The sequence below is a fragment of the Lithobates pipiens genome, unplaced genomic scaffold, assembly GCF_037356315.1.
Source record: "Lithobates pipiens isolate NorthernLeopardFrog02 unplaced genomic scaffold, aLitPip1_a1.2 Scaffold_47, whole genome shotgun sequence".
In the NCBI taxonomy this organism is placed as follows: domain Eukaryota; kingdom Metazoa; phylum Chordata; class Amphibia; order Anura; family Ranidae; genus Lithobates; species Lithobates pipiens.
The window spans coordinates 2450789-2477696 of NW_027507871.1; the positions used below are offsets into that span (position 1 = coordinate 2450789).

The 26908-nt window shown below is 41.9% G+C and overlaps 1 protein-coding gene across 1 annotated transcript in view; it reads right to left on the reverse strand.

Annotated features, from left to right (window-relative positions):
• Nucleotides 1-26908, reverse strand: part of CD4 (CD4 molecule) — a 90054-nt gene that overhangs the window by 26292 nt on the left and 36854 nt on the right. The window contains exons 3-4 of the mRNA XM_077467110.1: nucleotides 1344-1436; nucleotides 372-533 (exon numbers count right to left, since the gene is read on the reverse strand). Of these exons, the coding sequence (XP_077323236.1) occupies nucleotides 372-533; nucleotides 1344-1392 (211 nt within the window). The 5' untranslated portion in view covers nucleotides 1393-1436. The remainder of the gene's footprint in view (nucleotides 1-371; nucleotides 534-1343; nucleotides 1437-26908) is intronic.

The window sequence follows — 26908 nt, forward strand, 5'->3', positions numbered from 1 at the left end:
CATCATATATAATAATAGAGAGGGAAATGATAGGACATCATATATAATAATAGAGAGGGAAATAATAGGACATCATATATAATAATAGAAGGGGAAATGATAGGACATCATATATAATAATAGAGAGGGAAATGATAGGACATCATATATAATAATAGAAGGGGAAATGATAGGACATCATATATAATAATAGAGAGGGAAATGATAGGACATCATATATAATAATAGAAGGGGAAATGATAGGACATCATATATAATAATAGAAGGGGAAATGATAGGACATCATATATAATAATAGAAGGGGAACTGATAGGACATCATATATAATAATAGAGAGGGAAATGATAGGACATCATATATAATACTCTCACCTGCTTTATCCTTTATTGCAATGCCAAAGGATTTACTTTTTCCGGTTTTCAAAAGACGTTCGCCGTCTTTTTTCCACTCGATGTCCCCAGGAAAACTGCATGGCAATGTGGCCCGGTCACCGGCCTGATATATGAAACTTTCACCAGACGCCAGATAAAGGTCTGAAATTTAAAAACAGAATTTTATATCAAAGGGGAGAAAAAAAGTTAATACATATCTAAAACAAAGAACCCCACTAGGATCTGTGCTATTTAGACACACTGTACAGCCACACTGGAATGTTGTATATATGTATATATTGTGTGGTGTCTCATGATGTTGTGGACTCTTTGCTGTGATGGTTTGGGGTGTGGCTGTATTCCAATGTTCTATTGTGTCTGTCTGCCTTGGATATTATGGGATGTGTATGTAGATCAGCTGTGAGATTGGTGGGGGGAAAATTCCTCCAACACCTCTCCCTGCTGATAAGACTGTTTACTGATGAGAAATTTGAATACACCTGACCTGTGTGTCTGTTGTGATTGGACAGTTTACCCCGCCCTGAATCCAAAGGTGGGGGGGGGGGGGAGAGTGTCTCTGAGTTGTATATCTGTGGTAACATGTGCTGGAATAAAGGAGTTTGATGTTGTTGTTCACTCTACACTGGGGTACAGTTGGTGACTGGGTGGGCTAAGGGGTCTTAGATAGTGCTGGTTCTGGGCGGAGGAAGCATTTATGGTGGACATAGACCTGTTGAGGACAGGGATTCGTCACACTGAGGTCTTGGAAAGTGGTAGAATTATAGTCCTATCTCTGGAGTAGATACACTTTTAATGCATGATGATATAGGAATGTATCTATTAGTAAACATACAGAGATACTTTGGCCAGCTTGCAGTAAAACCACGGTGCGCCACATGCTTTTACCACCCCACCTCCCAGGTGAAGGAGCCCCTATGTTGTCCCCGATGGTTTGCCTGGTGTCACACTCACATGTCTGCAGATACAGAAGACAAACGCCGACTCCATGCAGCTTCTTCATGTCTCCAAATCTTGATAGAGAATCTCTTCTATTTATTGGAGTTTCTGATTATGGAAAGAAGAAAAACATTTACTAGAGAATAACAAAATGTAACGTTTTCCTGTGATGAAGATTTGTATCCAACGCGAGAAATGAGATAATGAGCCGGCCTTGGACCAAACCATCTCCAGTGCGGGGGAATTCCATTCACAATTATTACCATCTATATCATTCTATATATTATAATTCACAAACAAATCTCACAAATATTCAGAATTTTCTTATCCGGCCCTAAAATATGAACATATACAATAGTGATCAATCAATAATATTGATAAATCATGATTTGTGCCTCAAATATCCGATCATCATATCAGTTACAGAGCGTTGTGTGTCACCAATCATACGCGGGAGAATCGCTGTCCTGTATCCGCCATTGGCCCAAAAATCACTTGTTCCCCGGTGAGGCCAATCAATCATTGTATAGCCTGAATATTGATCAGTGATCATAGGACTCTTATCATAGGACCAACTCTGATCAATACAAGACTACTGCCTATGGGTGACCCCAACACCCCGTCCGCAGATAAACAGACTTCCTGTAAGAAAGAAGATTACTAATATTAGGAGATAAAGAGAGAGAGGTCAGAGACCCCAATATGTGGGGGGACATATGGGGTGTCTAGTACAATATGTGGGGGGACATATGGGGTGTCTAGTACAGTATTTGGGGGGACATATGGGGTGTCTAGTACAGTATTTGGGGGGGCATATGGGGTGTCTAGTACAGTATTTGGGGGGACATATGGGGTGTCTAGTACAGTATTTGGGGGGACATATGGGGTGTCTAGTACAATATGTGGGGGACATATGGGGTGTCTAGTACAATATTTGGGGGGACATATGGGGTGTCTAGTACAATATGTGGGGGACATATGGGGTGTCTAGTACAATATATGAGGGACATATGGGGTGTCCAGTACAATATTTGGGGGGACATATGGGGTGTCCAGTACAATATATGAGGGACATATGGGGTGTCCAGTACAATATTTGGGGGACATATGGGGTGTCTAGTACAGTATTTTGGGGACATATGGGGTGTCCAGTACAATATTTGGGGGGACATATGGGGTGTTGGATACATATTTGGGGGGAATGGGGTGTCCAGTACAAAATTTGGGAGGAAATATGGGGTGTTTGGTAAATATTTGGGGGACATATGGGGTGTCCAGTACAATATTTGGGGGACATATGGGGTGTCCAGTACAATATTTGGGGGGACATATGGGGTGTCTAGTACAATATGCGGGGGACATATGAGGTGTCTAGTACAATATGTGGGGGGCATATGGGGTGTTTGGTAAATATTTGGGGGGGACATATGGGGTGTCTAGTACAATATTTGGGGGACATATGGGGTGTCCAGTACAATATTTGGGGGACATATGGGGTGTCCAGTACAATATTTGGGGGGACATATGGGGTGTCTAGTACAATATGTGGGGGACATATGAGGTGTCTAGTACAATATTTGGGGGACATATGGGGTGTCTAGTACAATATGTGGGGGTATATGGGGTGTCTAGTACAATATGTGGGGGACATATGGGGTGTCTAGTACAATATTTGGGGGACATATGGGGTGTCCAGTACAGTATTTGGGGGACATATGGGGTGTCCAGTACAATATTTGGGGGGCATATGGGGTGTCTAGTACAATAATTGGGGGGACATATGGGGTGTCCAGTACAGTATTTGGGGGACATATGGGGTGTCTACTACAATATTTGGGGGCATATGGGGTGTCTAGTACAATATTTGGGGGGACATATGGGGTGTCTAGTACAATATGTGGGGGGACATATGGGGTGTCTAGTACAATATTTGGGGGGACATATGGGGTGTCTAGTACAATATTTGGGGGAGCATATGGGGTGTCTAGTACAATATGTGGGGGTACATATGGGGTGTCTAGTACAATATTTGGGGGCATATGGGGTGTCCAGTACAATATTTGGGGGACATATGGGGTGTCTAGTACAATATGTGGGGGGACATATGGGGTGTCTAGTACAATATTTGGGGGGCATATGGGGTGTCTAGTACAATATTTGGGGGACATATGGGGTGTCTAGTACAATATTTGGGGGGACATATGGGGTGTCTAGTACAATATTTGGGGGGACATATGGGGTGTCTAGTACAATATTTTAGGGGACATATGGGGTGTCTAGTACAATATTTGAGGGGACATATGGGGTGTCCAGTACAATATTTGAGGGGACATATGGGGTGTCCAGTACAATATTTGGGGGCATATGGGGTGTCCAGTACAATATTTGGGGGGCACATGGGGTGTCTAGTACAATATTTGGGGGACATATGGAGTGTCTAGTATAATATTTGAGGGGACATATGGGGTGTCCAGTACAATATTTGGGGGCATATGGGGTGTCCAGTACAATATTTGGGGGGCACATGGGGTGTCTAGTACAATATTTGGGGGACATATGGAGTGTCTAGTATAATATTTGGGGGGACATATGGGGTGTCCAGTACAATATGTGGGGGACATATGGGGTGTCTAGTACAGTATTTGGGGGACATATGGGGTGTCTAGTACAGTATTTGGGGGACATATGGGGTGTCTAGTACAATATTTGGGGGGACATATGGGGCGCCCAGTACAATATGTGGGGGGACATATGGGGCGCCCAGTACAATATTTGGGGGGACATATGGGGTGTCTAGTACAGTATTTGGGGGACATATGGGGCGCCCAGTACAATATTTGGGGGGACAAATGGGGGAAGATTTTTTGGTTACATTTTGTACAGATTATGGATACAACAATCAGAGATATTTCCTGCCACCATCCTAGAATTGGGTGTGCAGGGTGTGCAGGTCGTGCAGGGCGCGCAGGTCGGAGCGGCAGACCGCAGTGCGTTTGATTCTGGCAGACGGAGCCGGAGGACTGGGGGGGTCTGAAGTGGTTTTGTGGGTACCACCCTCCCCCGTCTTCCGCTCCTAGTATCCTCTCTCCCGGCACACACCATCGAAGGTTTCCTGTTGTTGTGGGGAGACCACAGGCATACAGGGGCAGGAGAGACGACAAGCGCAAAGGAATATAGGAAGGTGACGGAGACCACAGGGTGGGGGAGGGGGGGTACAGTCAATACAGAAAACATATCAAAGACACCCAGAAAATCAGTGCAGAAGAACGTGATACACATTCCTATCTGTGAGATAATTGGTAGACGTGGCCCAAGCCTGCTATTGGACAGTGGTGAGCTCATCTCCCGGTCACTCTGCTCTCTCCTCCTATCAGCACGCTCCCCCCTCAGTACTTTTTTCTGCCCCTAGATGCCCCCCTAGTCTGATGACCAGCCAACCCACTTCCTCTAAACCAGGCTTGTCCCGCCCCCAGCCCCTGACTGGACAGTGAAATCCACAGATTCCCCCCCACTGCCACTAGACGTCCTCCATCATAAGGCCAACCATACACCATACAATCTGATTGTACAATCTCCCGCCATCGACTATGTAGTGCCGGGGCCGCCTGATCTGGTTCCAACTATATCGATTGTTTCATGTTTTCTCACATCACACGGTTTTATGAGAGGAGATTGTACAATCAGATCAGCTATGGAGACCTTAGATTGTAAGCTCCTTGGGTCAGGGACTGAGAGGAATGTACAATGTCTGTAAATTGTCAGCACTATAGAAATATCTGTAATAAAAAATAAAATACATTTTGAGACATTTTTACTGTTTCCTGTTATTGGATCAGCTGGGAAGTCTATGGGGGGGGGGGGGGCTCTGTGTATAGATGGGGGGGCTCTGTGTATAGATGTGTGGGGAGGGGGGCTCTCTGTATAGACGTGTGGGGAGGGGGGCTCTGTGTATAGATGTGTGGGGGGGGGGGGCTCTGTGTATAGATCTGAGGGGGGGGCTCTGTGTATAGATGTGTGGGGGGGGCTCTGTGTATAGATGTGTGGGGGGGGCTCTGTGTATAGATCTGTCGGAGGGGCTCTGTGTATAGATCTGTGTGGGGGGGCTCTGTGTATAGATCTGTTGGGGGGGCTCTGTGTATAGATGTGTGGGGGGGGCTCTGTGTATAGATCTGTCGGAGGGGCTCTGTGTATAGATCTGTGTGGGGGGGCTCTGTGTATAGATCTGTTGGGGGGGCTCTGTGTATAGATGTGTGGGGGGGCTCTGTGTATAGATCTGTCGGAGGGGCTCTGTGTATAGATGTGTGGGGGGGGGGCTCTGTGTATAGATGTGTGGGGGGGCTCTGTGTATAGATCTGTCGGAGGGGCTCTGTGTATAGATCTGTGTGGGGGGGCTCTGTGTATAGATCTGTTGGGGGGGCTCTGTGTATAGATGTGTGGGGGGGCTCTGTGTATAGATCTGTCGGAGGGGCTCTGTGTATAGATGTGTGGGGGGGGGCTCTGTGTATAGATCTGTGTGGGGGGGCTCTGTGTATAGATCTGTGTGGGGGGGCTCTGTGTATAGATCTGTGTGGGGGGGCTCTGTGTATAGATCTGTTGGGGGGGCTCTGTGTATAGATGTGTGGGGGGGGGCTCTGTGTATAGATCTGTCGGAGGGCTCTGTGTATAGATGTGTGGGGGGGGGCTCTGTGTATAGATCTGTCGGAGGGCTCTGTGTATAGATGTGTGGGGGGGGGCTCTGTGTATAGATCTGTCGGAGGGCTCTGTGTATAGATGTGTGGGGGGGGCTCTGTGTATAGATCTGTCGGAGGGCTCTGTGTATATATCTGGGGGGTGCTCTGTGTATAGATCTGAGGGGGGGCTCTGTGTATAGATCTGAGGGGGGGCTCTGTGTATAGATGTGTGTGGGGGGGCTCTGTGTATAGATCTGTCGGAGGGCTCTGTGTATAGATGTGTGGGGGGGGGCTCTGTGTATAGATCTGTCGGAGGGCTCTGTGTATAGATGTGTGGGGGGGGGCTCTGTGTATAGATCTGTCGGAGGGCTCTGTGTATAGATGTGTGGGGGGGGCTCTGTGTATAGATCTGTCGGAGGGCTCTGTGTATATATCTGGGGGGTGCTCTGTGTATAGATCTGAGGGGGGGCTCTGTGTATAGATCTGAGGGGGGGCTCTGTGTATAGATGTGTGTGGGGGGGCTCTGTGTATAGATCTGTCGGAGGGGCTCTGTGTATAGATCTGTCGGAGGGGCTCTGTGTATAGATGTGTGGGGGAGGGCTCTGTGTATAGATGTGTGTGGGGGGGCTCTGTGTATAGATCTGTCGGAGGGGCTCTGTGTATAGATGTGTGGGGGGGGGGGCTCTGTGTATAGATGGGGGGGCTCTGTGTATAGATGTGTGTGGGGAGGGCTCTGTGTATAGATCTGTTGGGGGGCTCTGTGTATAGATGTGTGGGGGGGCTCTGTGTATAGATGTGTGGGGGGGGCTCTGTGTATAGATGTGTGGGGGGGGCTCTGTGTATAGATGTGTGGGAGGGGCTCTGTGTATAGATGTGTGGGGGGGGCTCTGTGTATAGATGGGGGGGCTCTGTGTATAGATGTGTGTGGGGGGGCTCTGTGTATAGATCTGTTGGGGGGGCTCTGTGTATAGATCTGTCGGGGGGCTCTGTGTATAGATCTGTGTGGGGGGGGCTCTGTGTATAGATCTGTTGGGGGGCTCTGTGTATAGATGTGTGTGGGGAGGGCTCTGTGTATAGATGTGTGGGGGGGGGGGCTCTGTGTATAGATCTGTCGGAGGGGCTCTGTGTATAGATGTGTCGGGGGGGGGGCTCTGTGTATAGATCTGTCGGAGGGGCTCTGTGTATAGATGTGTCGGGGGGGGCTCTGTGTATAGATCTGTTGGGGGGGCTCTGTGTATAGATGTGTGGGGGGGCTCTGTGTATAGATCTGTGGGGGGGGGGGCTCTGTGTATAGATCTGTGTGGGGGGGCTCTGTGTATAGATCTGTGGGGGGGGGGGCTCTGTGTATAGATCTGTGTGGGGGGGCTCTGTGTATAGATCTGTGGGGGGGGGGGCTCTGTGTATAGATCTGTGTGGGGGGGCTCTGTGTATAGATCTGTTGGGGGGGTTCTGTGTATAGATGTGTGGGGGGGCTCTGTGTATAGATCTGTGTGGGGGGGCACTGTGTATAGATCTGTGGGGGGCTCTGTGTATAGATCTGTGGGGGGGGGGGGGCACTGTGTATAGATCTGTGTGGGGGGGCTCTGTGTATAGATCTGTGGGGGGGGGGGCTCTGTGTATAGATCTGTGTGGGGGGGCACTGTGTATAGATCTGTGGGGGTGGGGGCGGGGTGTATAGCAGTGAATGGAGATGTTCGGAGGGCTTGTGGTGGGCTCCTGGTGGGTTTGATCTTCACCAGAGATATATTCTGATTTACCAGCCGCTTCCGAGGTTAAATTTACACCTCGGGAGTCGGGACCATATATATATATCCCAAATAATAATAAAAATATAATAGCAATCTTCTCTTCCAATCAGATAATGTCTTGTATTCATAAATATATAAAAAGGAATAAAACAATCAGCGCAAAAGACAACAAATAATATGTAAAATAAAAAAATAAAAAAAAATATATATAAGAAATTGCTGACCCGCCAACCACTGTGATTTCACAACACCTCAACTAAAATGATATAAATGATATAAATCAGTGTAGAGCAGCAAAAACAAAACAAAATATTTATATATTGTGAATTTAAATCCAAAAAACAATAAACAAATAAATAAATAAATGTACAAGGTTTTGTTTTTTTAATTGTTTTATTGTTTTTTTGGATTTAAATTCACAATATATAAATATTTTGTTTTGTTTTTGCTGCTCTGCACTGATTTATATCATTCATAAAAAAAATAATCCTCATTTTCACACAGCAGAGAATTGAAGAAGGGGGGAGGATAAAAAAAAAAAAAAAAAAAAAAGAAAGAAAATTACTTTTAGGCAAATAAATACTTACAATGTCAGCTTTTTAATATTGTCTGGGGGGGCAATATGTTATTGTTGTCTGCTTTAACAGCAATGGAGAAAAGCGAGGCCGCCAACCCAGCTGTGCTGTTTGGTAGGGGTGCTGCTTGAAGAGAATTATTCATTTTTTGGCAGGTAAAAAAGTTCCTTTAGCTGTTTGTAGAATGTTCAGCTTCAGACAATGGGAGGATCGTACTGTGGTGTGCCATAATCCTCAAAGACATTTGGGCTGATTTACTAAAAAAAGGGGCAGAGATAACTGTAACATTATTGAGTTAATATGGTGACATGCCAATACTAGGTCACTGACGATGCCCTACTATAGCCACATGGCCATATTAGGTCAATGTTCTTGGCCATGGGGACATATTAGGTCAATGTTCTTGGCCATGGGGACATATTAGGTCAATGTTCTTGGCCATGGGGACATATTAGGTCAATGTTCTTGGCCATGGGGACATATTAGGTCAATGTTCTTGGCCATGGGGACATATTAGGTTAATGTTCTTGGCCGTGGGGCCATATTAGGTCAATGTTCTTGGCCATGGGGACATATTAGGTCAATGTTCTTGGCCATGGGGACATATTAGGTCAATGTTCTTGGCCGTGGGGCCATATTAGGTCAATGTTCTTGGCCATGGGGACATATTAGGTAAATGTTCTTGGCCATGGGGACATATTAGGTCAATGTTCTTGGCCATGGGGACATATTAGGTCAATGTTCTTGGCCATGGGGCCATATTAGGTAAATGTTCTTGGCCGTGGGGCCATATTAGGTCAATGTTCTTGGCCATGGGGACATATTAGGTCAATGTTCTTGGCCGTGGGGCCATATTAGGTCAATGTTCTTGGCCATGGGGACATATTAGGTCAATGTTCTTGGCCGTGGGGACATATTAGGTCAATGTTCTTGGCCATGGGGACATATTAGGTCAATGTTCTTGGCCGTGGGGCCATATTAGGTCAATGTTCTTGGCCATGGGGACATATTAGGTAAATGTTCTTGGCCATGTGGCTATATTAGTTAAAATTACTTGGCCATGTTAGGTCAATGTTCTTAGCCATGTGGCTATATTAGGTCAATGTTCTTAGCCATGTGGCCATATTAGGTCAATGTTCTTGGCCGTGGGGCCATATTAGGTCAATGTTCTTGGCCATGGGGACATATTAGGTCAATGTTCTTGGCCGTGGGGACATATTAGGTCAATGTTCTTGGCCATGGGGACATATTAGGTCAATGTTCTTGGCCGTGGGGCCATATTAGGTCAATGTTCTTGGCCATGGGGACATATTAGGTAAATGTTCTTGGCCATGTGGCTATATTAGTTAAAATTACTTGGCCATGTTAGGTCAATGTTCTTAGCCATGTGGCTATATTAGGTCAATGTTCTTAGCCATGTGGCCATATTAGGTCAATGTTCTTAGCCATGTGGCCATATTATGTCAATGTTCTTGGCCATGTGGCTATAATAGGTCAATGTACTTGGCCATGTGACTGTAATAGGTCAATGTACTTGGCCATGTGTCCACATTAGGTCAATATTCTTGGCCATGTGACTGTAATAGGTCAAAGTTCTTGGCCATGGGGCTATATTAGGTCAATGTACTTGGCCATGTGGCTGTAAAAGGTCAATGTACTTGGTCATATGACCATATTAGGTCAATGTTCTTGGCCATGTGGCTATAGTAGGTTAATGTACTTGGCCATGTGGCTATATTAGGTTAATGTACTTGGCCATGTTAGGTCAACGTACTTGGCCATGTGTCCACATTAGGTCAATGTTCTTGGCCATGTGACTGTAATAGGTCAATGTACTTGGCCATGTGTCCACATTAGGTCAATGTTCTTGACCATGAGGCTATATTAGGTCAATGTACTTGGCCATGTGGCTGTAACAGGTCAACGTACTTGGGCATGTGGCCATATTAGGTCAATGTTCTTGGCCATGTGGCCATATTAGGTCAATCTTCTTGGCCATGCGGCCATATTAGGTCAATGTACGTGGCCATGTGGCTATATTAGGTCAATGTCAGCAGCCTACAATGGCCATGTGGACATAGTAGGTCAATTTCATTGATCTAACATGACTATATGGCCATATTAGATCAATTTTATTGGCCTAATATGGCAATATGGTCATATTGGGTCTTTGGCATTGACTTTAACATTTAGCCATATCATCAGGTCATCAATGTCACGAGCATCACCACCTCTTTCTGAATATAATCTCCAGGAGGGGAAATCTCCTGCCCTCAGCTCATAGGTCCAGGAGCGAGAGCTTGAACCCACCATAAACTGTTGAACTTTGGTTGCTTTCTGGCTCAAAAAACAGGCTGCCCCTCCTCCCCGGTATTGGGCTCTGAGGTCTATTGTCTCATCATGTATGACGGAAGGCTCTGCAGCACCTGCTGTGGGTGGGTGAGATGTAAAGGAAATCATTTACAGTACATTGGTACAGAATTCTTCTCTCATCCCGAACACAAAGAAAGTCTCTTCAGATTTCTTATCAGAGAAGCTTTGTCGGCAGGAAGAGGTGGGAGGATGTGACCGAATGACGTGGAATACTTAGACTGAGAAATGAGATTTAGTCTTCCAAGTATCCAAAACGCAGACGTATCGGTTATAGATCTCCAGATATCTCCATCCAAAGGAGAGTATTATTATGGGATGGCGTTTCTAAGAGTAACCATGGCGATATGAAGAATCCTTCGGGATGCGGCTCAGAGAATTATCGGTAGTTGGCTTCCTACTCTGGAAGTCCTTCAGTCCTTCATCATTGTGACAATAGGCCAGAGATATGCAATTAGCGGACCTCCAGCTGTTGCAAAACTACAAATCCCATCATGCCTCTGCCTCTGAGTGTCATGCTTGTGGCTGTCAGAGTCTTGCTATGCCTCATGGGACTTGTAGTTCTGCAACAGCTGGAGGTCAGCTAATTGCATATCCCTGCAATAGACCATTAAAGGGTAAATTCACCTTTTCATAAAAAATGAAAAGCTGAACTGACACTGGAATCCCTCCGCACCCCCACTGGTCCCTGCTGAGCTTAGCTGGTCCCACGCCACCCGACTGCTACCCCTGCCAGACATTTTGTCAGGTCACACAATTATAGCCCCAGCGGCTATGTAGCATTATAATCCAGGAAACGGTAATCTCCTTTAGACCTACCATTACCTATACAGTGCAAGGGCCTACCTGATTGGCTACTAATTAAATAGATTGTTTCAGTTTGTCCTCATATTACTTGGTTGTGGTAGAGGAGATTGTATAGTGTATGGCTGTCTGAAGGGAGGACTTTAGATTGGAAGCTCCTTGGGGCAGGCACTGATGTGAATGTACAATATATGTAAAGTGTTGTGTGAATTGTCAGCACCATATAAATATCTGTAATAAAAAATATATATACTTTTGCAACTCCTTACTGTTTTATGCTATTGGATCAGCCGGTATGTCTATGAAGTGGGGGGGGGGGGGGGCTCTGTGTATAGATGTGTGTATGTGTGGGGGGAGGGGCTCTGTGTATAGATCTGTGTATGTGTGGGGGGGGGGGGGGCTCTGTGTATAGATGTGTGTAAGTGGGGGGGGGGGTGGGGGCTCTGTGTATAGATGTGTGTACGTGGGGGCGGGGTGTATAGCAGTGAATGGAGATGTTCGGAGGGCTTGTGGTGGGTTTCTGGTAAGTTTGATCTTCACCAGAGATATGTTCTGATTTACCAGCGACTTCCGAAGTTGAATTTACACCTCGAGACCACCTTCCGCAGAGACGCCGCAAGGTTCCATCGTACAAATCGCTTGCCGCTACCTTTAGAGTGTAAGCTCTTACGAGTAGGACCCTCCTGACCCTCCTGTATTGAGTTGTATTGCAACTCTACTGCACTTCCAAGCTGTTGGCACTATATAAATCCTGAGTAATGTTATTAATTTAGTTCTGTAGCCCCAGAGCCTCTAATTAGGGGGTTAGAGGCTCTGGCAAAAAAAAAAATTCCCGCCTTCTGTCTGAACCGTGATGGTGATCCAGAATATCTGATCTGGGGGTGCATTATAAAAAGTCAGGGGGCAAAATGTCAACACCGTGATAGAGATGTAGGGAACCCGCGTTCCCCGTTCACTCAGCGCACTTCTGTACCCCCAGTCCCAACCCAGAAATAACGACTGACGGGTAGTGCAGAGGCGGTGCAAGACTGAACTGAGAATGGTCTCTTAGATCATGGTCCCCATCAGAGTTCTCCTTTAAATCAGGTGTCCCCAACAGAGTGCCCCCTTACATCAACTGTCTGCGTCAGAGAACCTCCTTACATAAATTGTCCACATCGGAGTGCCCCTTTACATCAACTGCTCCCATCAAAGCCTCCCTTACATCAACTGCCCCCCTCAAAGCCTCCCTTACATCAACTGCCCCCCTCAAAGCCTCCCTTACATCAACTGCCCCCCTCAAAGCCTCCTTTACATCAACTGCCCCATCAAAGCCTCCCTTACATCAACTGCCCCCCTCAAAGCCTCCCTTACATCAACTGCCCCCATCAAAGCCTCCCTTACATCAACTGCCCCCCTCAAAGCCCCCTTTACATCAACTGCCCCCCTCCAAGCCTCCCTTACATCAAATGTCCCCACTGGAGAACCCACTTACATTAATTGCCCCCATCAGAGACACTCTTACATCAATTGTGCCCATCAGAGTCCCCCTTACATCAGTAAGTCCCCATCAGGGTGCTTCTTACATCATTTGTCCTCATCTGAGTGCCCCTTTACATTATTTTTCCCATCAGAGTCCCCCTTACATCAATTGTCCCCATAAGAGTGCCCCCTTACATCAATTGTCCCCATAAGAGTGCCCCCTTACATCAATTGTCCCCATAAGAGTGCCCCCTTACATCAATTGTCCCCATCAGCGTGCCCCCTTACATCAATTGTCCCCATCAGAATCCCCCTTACATCAATTGTCCCCATCAGAATCCCCCTTACATCAATTGTCCCCATCAGAATCCCCCTTACATCAATCGTCTCCATCAGAGTGCCCACTTAAATCAATTATCCGCATTTGTTCCCATCAGAGTCCCCTTATATCAACTGCCCCTATGAAAGCCTCGCTTATGTCAATTGTCTCCATCAGCATCCCCCTTAGATCAATTGTCCCCATCAGAGTCCCCCTTAGAGCAATTGATCCCATCAGAGTCCCCCTTAGATCAATTGTCCTCATCAGAGTCCCCCTTAGATCATTTGTCCCCATCAGAGTCCCCCTTACATCAATTGTCCCCATCAGAGACAGTCTTACATCAATTGTCCCCATCAGAGTCCCCCTTACATCAATTGTCCCCATCAGAGTCCCCCTTACATCAGTTGTCCCCATCAAAGTCCCCTTTACATCAATTGTCCCCATCAGAGTCCCCCTTACATCAATTGTCCCCATCAGAGTCCCCCTTACATCAGTTGTCCCCATCAAAGTCCCCTTTACATCAATTGTCCCCATTAGAGTGCTCCTTACATCAATTGTCCCCATCAGAGTCCCCCTTACATCCGTTGTCCCCATCAAAGTCCCCCTTACATCAATTGTCCCCATTAGAGTCCCCTTTAGATCAATTGTTCCATCATAAAGCCTTGGGGATCAGTGGATGGACTCTTAGGGGGGGCACAGAACTAAAATCTGGGGGGGGGGGGTCATAGCCCACCCCCAGCACCCCCCTAGATCTGGGCCTGAGCTCCACCATACACTTATACACTCTGGTTGCCTCAGCACCGGTATGGGGCTCTCTTGTCTCTCTGTGGGTGAGATGTAGAGGAAATCATTTAGTACATTGGTACAGAATTCTTCTCTCTTCAGATTTCTTATCAGAGAAGGTTTGTCGGCAGGAAGAGGTGGGAGGATGTGAGCGAATCGCGTGGAAGACCGAGAAATGAGATTTCATCTTCCAAGTATCCAAACGCAGACGTATCGGTTATAGATCTCCAGATGTCTCCATCCAAAGGAGAGTATTATGGGATGGCGCTTCTATGAGTAACCATGGCGATATGAAGAAGTCACAGGATCCGCAATTATCGATAATCGGCTTCCTAATCTGGGGGGCTTTTATCATTTTTCTGGTATCGATAGACCGGTAACCCTTCCGCTGCCACATTGCCGTATAAAATACACCAAAGTTCATTTTAGGGCACAAGCGCAACATTTAGCTACATGTTTGGTAAATGAAAACGATGACTTTACACCGAGCGAATAGATACCCAACATGTCTAGCTTTAAAACTGTGGCGACAAACTTCACTACCCTAAAATTTCCATAGGGGGCGCTTTAATCGCCTTCATAAGTCATCAGTTTAGAATTATCTGTGAATAAAGGTCCTAGAATTGTCGCTGTGCGCCGTCATATATAACACGTGTGTACTTTGTGCACAGGCGCCCCCGGCACATGCGGTCACATTCTTATGTATGCAGGTGCCCAGCTTTTTTTTGGGGGGGGGGGGGATTAAATGCTTGGGTGTAGTTTTTTATTTTTTTAAACTTTTTTTTCACAAAACTTTATTTTTTATCACATAAGGAACCAGAAGTGATCCAATTGGTGATAGGTTCTCATTAATGAGACTCGGGGTCTATTAGAGCCCCCATGTCTCCCCTGTCCTCCATTAAAGCTAAGAGAGCCCAGATCGTGCTCCATTAGCGCCTCCCCTGGCCAACGTGACAGTGGAACCCGCAAGTGATGTAATATACTTTAAATAAAAAATAAAAAACAACCATATTCTACATCAATCAAAACATGGTGAGTACTCAAAATAAATGTATACAGATCGGTGTTATATACTCTCTGTATACAGCTCGGGGTTATATACTCTCTGTACACAGCTCGGGGTTATATACTCTCTGTATACAGATCGGTGTTATATACTCTCTGTATACAGCTCGGGGTTATATACTCTCTGTATACAGATCGGTGTTATATACTCTCTGTATACAGCTCGGTGTTATATACTCTCTGTACACAGCTCGGGGTTATATACTCTCTGTATACAGATCGGTGTTATATACTCTCTGTATACAGCTCGGGGTTATATACTCTCTGTATACAGATCGGTGTTATATACTCTCTGTATACAGCTCGGGGTTATATACTCTCTGTATACAGATCGGTGTTATATACTCTCTGTATACAGATCGGTGTTATATACTCTATATATACAGATCGGGGTTATATACTCTCTGTATGCAGCTCGGTGTTATATACTCTCTGTATACAGCTCGGTGTTATATACTCTCTGTATACAGATCGGTGTTATATACTCTCTGTATACAGATCGGTGTTATATACTCTCTGTATACAGCTCGGTGTTATATACTCTCTGTATACAGATCGGTGTTATATACTCTCTGTATACAGATCGGTGTTATATACTCTCTGTATACAGATCGGTGTTATATACTCTCTGTATACAGATCGGTGTTATATACTCTCTGTATACAGATCGGTGTTATATACTCTCTGTATACAGCTTGGTGTTATATACTCTCTGTACACAGATCGGTGTTATATACTCTCTGTATACAGATCGGTGTTATATACTCTCTGTATACAGCTCGGGGTTATATACTCTCTGTATACAGCTCGGTGTTATATACTCTCTGTATACAGATCGGTGTTATATACTCTCTGTATACAGATCGGTGTTATATACTCTCTGTATACAGATCGGTGTTATATACTCTCTGTATACAGATCGGTGTTATATACTCTCTGTATACAGCTCGGTGTTATATACTCTCTGTATACAGATCGGTGTTATATACTCTCTGTATACAGATCGGTGTTATATACTCTCTGTATACAGATCGGTGTTATATACTCTCTGTATACAGATCGGTGTTATATACTCTCTGTATACAGATCGGTGTTATATACTCTCTGTATACAGATCGGTGTTATGTACTCTCTGTATACAGATCGGTGTTATATACTCTCTGTATACAGATCGGTGTTATATACTCTCTGTATACAGATCGGTGTTATATACTCTCTGTATACAGATCGGTGTTATATACTCTCTGTATACAGATCGGTGTTATATACTCTCTGTATACAGCTTGGTGTTATATACTCTCTGTATACAGATCGGTGTTATATACTCTCTGTATACAGATCGGTGTTATATACTCTCTGTACACAGCTCGGTGTTATATACTCTCTGTATACAGATCGGTGTTATATACTCTCTGTATACAGCTCGGTGTTATATACTCTCTGTATACAGCTCGGTGTTATATACTCTCTGTATACAGATCGGTGTTATATACTCTCTGTATACAGATCGGTGTTATATACTCTCTGTATACAGCTCGGGGTTATATAGTCTCTGTATACAGCTCGGTGTTATATACTCTCTGTATACAGCTCGGTGTTATATACTCTCTGTATACAGATCGGTGTTATATACTCTCTGTATACAGATCGGTGTTATATACTCTCTGTATACAGCTCGGGGTTATATAGTCTCTGTATACAGATCGGTGTTATATACTCTCTGTATACAGATCGGTGTTATATACTCTCTGTACACAGCTCGGTGTTATATACTCTCTGTATACAGATCGGTGTTATATACTCTCTGTATACAGATCGGTGTTATATACTCTCTGTATACAGATCGGTGTTATATACTCTCTGTATACAGATCGGTGTTATATACTCTCTGTATACAGATCGGTGTTATATACTCTCTGTATACAGATCGGTGTTATATACTCTCTGTATACAGATCGGTGTTATATACTCTCTGTATACAGATCGGTGTTATATACTCTCTGTATACAGATCGGTGTTATATACTCTCTGTATACAGATCGGTGTTATATACTCTCTGTATACAGATCGGTGTTATATACTCTCTGTATACAGCTTGGTGTTATATACTCTCTGTATACAGATCGGTGTTATATACTCTCTGTATACAGATCGGTGTTATATACTCTCTGTATACAGATCGGTGTTATATACTCTCTGTATACAGATCGGTGTTATATACTCTCTGTATACAGATCGGTGTTATATACTCTCTGTATACAGATCGGTGTTATATACTCTCTGTATACAGATCGGTGTTATATACTCTCTGTATACAGATCGGTGTTATATACTCTCTGTATACAGCTTGGTGTTATATACTCTCTGTATACAGATCGGTGTTATATACTCTCTGTATACAGATCGGTGTTATATACTCTCTGTACACAGCTCGGTGTTATATACTCTCTGTATACAGATTGGTGTTATATACTCTCTGTATACAGATCGGTGTTATATACTCTCTGTATACAGCTCGGTGTTATATACTCTCTGTATACAGATCGGTGTTATATACTCTCTGTATACAGATCGGTGTTATATACTCTCTGTATACAGCTCGGGGTTATATAGTCTCTGTATACAGCTCGGTGTTATATACTCTCTGTATACAGCTCGGTGTTATATACTCTCTGTATACAGATCGGTGTTATATACTCTCTGTATACAGATCGGTGTTATATACTCTCTGTATACAGCTCGGGGTTATATAGTCTCTGTATACAGATCGGTGTTATATACTCTCTGTATACAGATCGGTGTTATATACTCTCTGTACACAGCTCGGTGTTATATACTCTCTGTATACAGATCGGTGTTATATACTCTCTGTATACAGATCGGTGTTATATACTCTCTGTATACAGATCGGTGTTATATACTCTCTGTATACAGATCGGTGTTATATACTCTCTGTATACAGCTCGGTGTTATATACTCTCTGTACACAGATCGGTGTTATATACTCTCTGTACACAGCTCGGTGTTATATACTCTCTGTATACAGATCGGTGTTATATACTCTCTGTATACAGATCGGTGTTATATACTCTCTGTATACAGACCGGTGTTATATACTCTCTGTATACAGATCGGTGTTATATACTCTATATATACTCTCTATATACAGATCGGTGTTATATACTCTCTGTACACAGCTCGGTGTTATATACTCTCTGTATACAGATCGGTGTTATATACTCTCTGTATACAGCTCGGGGTTATATACTCTCTGTATACAGCTCGGTGTTATATACTCTCTGTATACAGATCGGTGTTATATACTCTCTGTATACAGCTCGGTGTTATATACTCTCTGTATACAGATCGGTGTTATATACTCTCTGTACACAGCTCGGGGTTATATACTCTCTGTATACGGATCGGTGTTATATACTCTATATATACAGATCGGGGTTATATACTCTCTGTATACAGATCGGGGTTATATACTCTCTGTATGCAGATCGGTGTTATATACTCTCTGTACACAGCTCGGTGTTATATACTCTCTGTATACAGATCGGTGTTATATACTCTCTGTATACAGATCGGTGTTATATACTCTCTGTATACAGATCGGTGTTATATACTCTCTGTATACAGATCGGTGTTATATACTCTCTGTATACAGATCGGTGTTATATACTCTCTGTATACAGCTCGGTGTTATATACTCTCTGTACACAGATCGGTGTTATATACTCTCTGTACACAGCTCGGGGTTATATAGTCTCTGTATACAGATCGGTGTTATATACTCTCTGTATACAGATCGGTGTTATATACTCTCTGTATACAGACCGGTGTTATATACTCTCTGTATACAGATCGGTGTTATATACTCTATATATACTCTCTATATACAGATCGGTGTTATATACTCTCTGTACACAGCTCGGTGTTATATACTCTCTGTATACAGATCGGTGTTATATACTCTCTGTATACAGCTTGGGGTTATATACTCTCTGTATACAGCTCGGTGTTATATACTCTCTGTATACAGATCGGTGTTATATACTCTCTGTATACAGCTCGGTGTTATATACTCTCTGTATACAGATCGGTGTTATATACTCTCTGTACACAGCTCGGGGTTATATACTCTCTGTATACGGATCGGTGTTATATACTCTATATATACAGATCGGGGTTATATACTCTCTGTATGCAGATCGGTGTTATATACTCTCTGTACACAGCTCGGTGTTATATACTCTCTGTATACAGATCGGTGTTATATACTCTCTGTATACAGCTCGGTGTTATATACTCTATATATACAGACCGGTGTCATATACTCTCTGTATACAGATCGGTGTTATATACTCTATATATACAGCTCGGTGTTATATACTCTATATATACAGCTCGGGGTTATATACTCTCTGTATACAGCTCGGTGTTATATACTCTCTGTATACAGCTCGGTGTTATATACTCTCTGTATACAGACCGGTGTTATATACTCTCTGTATACAGATCGGTGTTATATACTCTATATATACAGATCAGTGTTATATACTCTCTGTATACAGATCGGTGTTATATACTCTATATATACAGCTCGGTGTTATATACTCTATATATACAGCTCGGGGTTATATACTCTCTGTATACAGCTCGGTGTTATATACTCTCTGTATACAGCTCGGTGTTATATACTCTCTGTATACAGACCGGTGTTATATACTCTCTGTATACAGATCGGTGTTATATACTCTCTGTATACAGATCGGGGTTATATACTCTCTGTATACAGCTCGGTGTTATATACTCTCTGTATACAGATCGGTGTTATATATATACTCTCTGTATACAGCTCGGGGTTAGAATTTCCTTAGCGGTGACGTATTTGGATATATTAGGAGAATAGACGGTCGCGGTATCGGACGCGGTTTCCTCGGGCGGGAACGATCGCTGTGTTGGCACTTCCGCTTCGCTGAGCACAATATCCGCGTCACTTTCAGTCATTTGGGGGATTTCCTCTGGAAGGAGAAGCGGAGCTGCCGGCTTATGTTACATTGACAGAGACTAATGCCCCCGGGCCCCCAGGGGCCAATCACATCTCCCATCATGGCTCTGAGGAGCCACTGTTGGTCATTTAACTTCTTAAAGTCTATTTCCACTTTTACAGCTGAATGGAGAGAACATTTATCTTCTATTTGTTTCTATTCTCAGAGCAGAGAAACAAACATTGAAACGTTGCTGCCTTCTAACCCCTTCCCGGGGGGGGGGGGAGAGATGCCCCTGTTTAACTAATGGGGTCTGGACCCCCTCGTTTAGCTGATGGGGTCTGGGCCCCTCTTGTTTAGATGATGGGGTCTGGGCCCCACTATTTAGCTGATGGGGTCTGGGCCCCCCCCTGTTTAGCTGATGGGGTCTGAGCTCCCCTGTTTAGCTGATGGGGTCTGAGCCCCCCCTGTTTAGCTGATGGGGTCTGAGCCCCCCTTGTTTAGCTGATGGGGTCTGAGCCCCCCCTGTTTAGCTGATGGGGTCTGAGCCCCCCTTGTTTAGCTGATGGGGTCTGAGCCCCCCCTGTTTAGCTGATGGGGTCTGAGCCCCCCTGTTTAGCTTATGGGGTCTGGGCCCCCCTTGTTTAGCTGATGGGGTCCGAGCCCCCCCTGTTTAGCTGATGGGGTCTGAGCCCCCCCTGTTTAGCTGATGGGGTCTGGGCCCCCCTTGTTTAGCTGATGGGGTCCGAGCCCCCCCTGTTTAGCTGATGGGGTCTGGGCCCCCCTTGTTTAGCTGATGGGGTCCGAGCCCCCCCTGTTTAGCTGATGGGGTCTGAGCCCCCCCTGTTTAGCTGATGGGGTCTGAGCCCCCCTTGTTTAGCTGATGGGGTCTGAGCCCCCCTTGTTTAGCTGATGGGGTCTGAGCCCCCCTTGTTTAGCTGATGGGGTCTGAGCCCCCCCTGTTTAGCTGATGGGGTCTGAGCCCCCCTTGTTTAGCTGATGGGGTCTGAGCCCCCCCTGTTTAGCTGATGGGGTCTGAGCCCCCCCTGTTTAGCTTATGGGGTCTGGGCCCCCCTTGTTTAGCTGATGGGGTCCGAGCCCCCCCTGTTTAGCTGATGGGGTCTGAGCCCCCCCTGTTTAGCTGATGGGGTCTGGGCCCCCCTTGTTTAGCTGATGGGGTCCGAGCCCCCCCTGTTTAGCTGATGGGGTCTGAGCCCCCCCTGTTTAGCTGATGGGGTCTGAGCCCCCCTTGTTTAGCTGATGGGGTCTGAGCCCCCCTTGTTTAGCTGATGGGGTCTGAGCCCCCCTTGTTTAGCTGATGGGGTCTGGGGCATTTTACAGGGGGTGGGGAAGCCCCCTTTGCCACCTATTGTAACCCTCAAAATGCTGACCCACCATGCTGCTGAAAGCTGGCATGGGTAAAGCTCAGGATCAGTTAAAAGCGGAAAACAAATCAACCTATTCCAAGTAACTTCGCTTTACTAAGCATGTGTACGGTCACATGACTGCGATAACAAAGAGTCCCCGGGGACAGAAGTGCCATCAAAATACCAATTAGAATAAAATCTGCCGTCTTCTGCCTCCTACTGTCAGGCGGCAAATAATTAAAAATAAAAAAAAGACGCAGGCTGCGACACCGAGCTAAGAAAAAAAAAAGATTTTCCATTATAAAATACTTTATGTCTTCTATTAAGAATATAAACGCAGAAAACACCCCAGTCACTAATATATATATATAATATGTTTTGTGGTACATTGTGTGATGGGCTCTACTGTGCAATGCAATGGGGGGGGGGGGGGGGGAGGGGTGTCATTCACAATGAATGGTGTCACAACACACTTCCCATGAAGCAAATGTGCCGCCATGCGTCGTGATAACGTGCATTTTATCACTCATTGTGATTACAGAACTGCATTCATTCATTAATTGTATATATATAATTTAAAAGAATATAATAATATATATACACATCTATTTATTTTTTTAACAAGCATATATATAATATATATATATATATATATATATATATATATATATACACACACACACACACACACACACACACACATATATATATATTCTTGTTAAAAAATAAATAGATGTATATATATTATTATATTCTTAGAAACTATATTTTATTCTTGTTTAATATACAGAGTATATATATATTTTTTTTTCTTCAATAATAAATAAATATATATAAATAAATATATATATCTATATATATATATCTATCTATATATATATATATATATATATATATATATATATATATATATATATATATATATATATATATATATATACATACATATATATATATATATATATATATATATATATATATATATATATATATATATATATATATATGTAAATTATTATATTTATTATTGAAGAAAAAAAAAATATATATATATATATATATATATATATATATATATATATATATATATATATATATATATTCTATATATTGAACAAGAATAAAATATAGTTTAAAAGAATATAATAATATATATACATCTATTTTTTTAACAAAAATATATATACTTATATTATACTTAATAATAATATACTCTATATATACAATTCATGAATGAATGCAGAGAGACTATTAAAAAAATATTTTATTCATTTAATATATATATAAAATAAAATAAAAAAAATTTTTTGTGGGGGGGTGGGGAGCTTTGTCCTTGAAATGTTGATTTAAGCTCTTTCTGAAATACTGATTGCAGCAAAGTTTAAACAAAAAAAAAAGAAAAGGAAATGAAATGAAAAGCGGTGGAAGGATCCGTCCACATAGCTCTGCCTGTCACGAATCCTTTTACAAAATAAAGCTGACAGCGGCGTTCACTAACGATGAAATAATCTTCTGTCTTTGTATTCTCTACATAAAAGGACATTTCTGTAATAGAAATAAAAGGCCGCAGGCGCAGATCTCACATAGGAGAACGAGGACAGAGCCCCCCCCCCCCCCCCCCCCAGAGCCCCCCCCCCCCTAGATTCAGAGGCCTATTTGGCTTGTCTGGGCCTGCAAAACATGTTGCAGCCGCCATAGTGAGAACCTACCGCCGTGTAATCAGGATAACACGAATGTATAGTCGTTTGTTCAGTTTTTGTATAGAGTCGTGCAAAAACGAGACTCATCTCACTGCAGCAAAAGGAGTGAGACACCAAAGCGGCGCGGAGCGCAAACTACAGGAGGGAAATGACTCCACCGGAGTCCTTCAAATGATCAATTTAAATAATAAAAGTATAAATTAAATATAAAATAAACATCATATATATATAATAAAAATATAAATCAGACTGCAGAATATGAGTCAGCACCCCCTCCCCTCCCCTCCCCCATCATTCACATGTTTTATAAAGAAGAAATAGGAGATAACTTGGAACTAATACTCTGTATTTCCTTAAAATAATTATTTTTTAAAGTATGTCAAACTGCTAACTCAAAAACGAGTCCCCTCCTTATCCAAATATGTAAATCAGGCCAATCTCTCCACACTATGAGAGGCCTATACATAGGAAAAATATACACAGCCAATTATCCCGCCAATCTTCATGTACATTCATTCGCTGTGAATTGAACAATAAATGTTCTTTACAGACGTACGTCTTTGTAACAAGAGATACAACGTAACAATTGTAGAGAACGCTAGAGGGAATTAGCAAATGAATGTAACCAATGGAATATATTTTCTCATTACGTATTTCCCATAAAATGTATAAAAGGTAAAACACACTATAAATAATTTTGCTCGTGTTCTGTAGTGAGATTTAGAGGGAAAAACTGACCCAATTCACATATTTGGACAAATGTGTCCAGTTTTTAATGAGGAGGGAAGCGTGCTACTAAATGTTGTGTTTGCAATTTGATACAATTAATAAAAGCTAATCTTAATAAATTTTTTTTTTTCTAAAAAACCCCGCGGTGGTTTCTGCTCATCTCCTATTCTTTATTTAATGTTCTAATCATTGTGTGGTGCAGGGACTCGATATAAGATGGGATTTAATTATTTGTAAAATGTTAGAGGCTCCTGCTTCTAGAAGATATTTCACTTCTTGTAGAACTCCGTCACCCACCCAATTCAATTATTAGCTCATCCAACCCGGACACAATGTGTTCATGTGCTTCCAGGGAAACAAGGCTATTTGTGGGGTCCCTATTACAGCTCTACCCACAAAAATATATATATATTTTAATTTTATTTGTTATTTTTCTTTTCATTTTTTTAATAGATATATTTCTAGTATATATATATATATATATATATATATATATATATATATATATATAAATATATAAATCATACCATACAATGATCTTTACAAATATAAAAATGTGTACTGTATTAGTACATCAATGCCTCAATATATAAAAACTACTAATTCATGACAAACCTGCTGTGCAAATTAATAAAGGTGCATCAATTATTAATTTGCACAGCATTTTTGCATGAATTATTATATACATACAATATATTTTAATTATAAGAATTATATTTTAATATTTATACTATAATATTATTATTAGTTATGTACTATATTTATTATTTCTATGTACTTATTGATGCAAGTATTTTTTGCATTTCTTATATGTATTAAAAAATGTATATATCCTTATATGTATTTATTATTATATAATATATATATTTTTTATTTTTATGTTTTATTTATTTCGTTTTTCATTTTTATTATTTTTTTATTTTAATTTTATTTGTTATTTTTCTTTTCATTTTTTTAATAGATATATTTCTAGTATATATATATATATATATATATATATATATATATATATATATATATATTTTTTTTTTTTTATAAAAATAATAACATTTAAATTATATATATATATATATATATATATATATATATATATATATATATATATATAAATATATATATATAAATATATATAATAAATACATATAAGAATATCTAAATTTTTTAATACATATAAGAAATGCAAAAAAAGTATATACTTGCATCAATAAGTATATAGAAATAATAAATATAACTAATAATAATATTATATATGATAATATAATTTGTATAATTAAAACCATCATAATTATTGTATGTATATAATAATTCGTGCAAAAATGCTGTGCAAATTAATAATTTATGCACCTTTATTAATTTGCACATCAGGTTTGTCATGAATTTGTAGTTTTTATATATTGAGGCATTGATGTACTAATACAGTACACACTTTTAGATTTGTAAAGATCATTGTATGGTATGATTTATATATATATATATATATATATATATATATATATATATATATATATATATATATATATATATATATATATATATATATATAATAAATACATATAAGAATATCAAATTTTTTTTAATACATATAAGAAATGCAAAAAAAAGAAATACTTGCATCAATAAGTATATAGAAATAATAAATATAACTAATAATAATATTATATATTATAATATAATTCGTATAATTAAAACCATCATAATTATTGTATGTATATAATAATTCATGCAAAAATGCTGTGCAAATTAATAATTTATGCACCTTTATTAATTTGCACATCAGGTTTGTCATGAATTTGTAGTTTTTATATATTGAGGCATTGATGTACTAATACAGTACACACTTTTAGATTTGTAAAGATCATTGTATGGTATGATTTATATATATATATATATATTTTTTAATAAAAATAAAAATAATAAAATGTAAATTATATATATATATATTTTATTTTTTTTGTCATATTTGGCCAGTGCTGTGTGTTGCATGCATCATTTAATATCATTCCGATATTTGGGTTGGGTTTTGGGGTGAGCGCAGACATTTTTACACTTCCTCCCTATATTTCGATCTCTTGAACATTTGTTGAATTTGTAGCAGTTTGTAATTAAAATCTATAAAAAGAATAATTCTAATTCTCTTTTACTGGAAGGCCTCGGAATTAGTGTACGAGGTTCTCTTGTGACTGTTGGGTGTCCCCGTGTCTAATTCTCGGGTAAACCCGCAGGTATCGTGTTCTTCTGCTATGGAGTCATCTTCAGAGTTAGTCACCGGGGGAAATACTTAGAATATCGCAGTTTTGTTGACAGTGGAGGGAACCAACCAGAGGCCTCTCGGTGACAACGAGGTTTTCACAAAGTGATACAAACAGGAAGTAGACGTTCAGGGGCTGATTTACTAACGGCTGGTCTCTTTGCAAAGGAATTTCCCTCAAAGCTTAGTAAATGCGGTGATGTTTTACTTTGCAGAGAATACCAAATCATGTGCAAGGAAAATAACAAAAACAGCATTTTTCTCGGCACATAATCGGATGGTCGAAGTCAGCAGAGTTTCACTTCATGAACAGCCTATTTTGCCTTTAGCTAATCAACCCCAGAGAGCGCCAAAACCCAAGACATGGGGGTTGATTTGCTAAAGGCTGTTTGGATCATCTCAGGCAGTGGACGGGCCTCAGTGATGCCAGAGAAATGGACATTCCCACCTCAACCCAACCCAACACACACCCTGCTAGATCTTCCCCAGCTCCGAGCACCCTGAGGTTACCACACCTTACAGCAGCTTGGCTTTCTTTGGTTTATTGTAGAATACCACCCCACCCAGTGGTGCTGGTTTTCTAGGAGTAGAAATCGTTTTTTTGTTGTCCCCAAGACCCATTATAGGGGCAGGCCTACAAAATTCTCCCTCCAACACAACACACACATCCTGCTAATCGGTTAGGTCTTCCCTGGTCTGAACCCCTGTGATGAGCAATCTTAGGTTTCCACTCCTTTGGGCAGA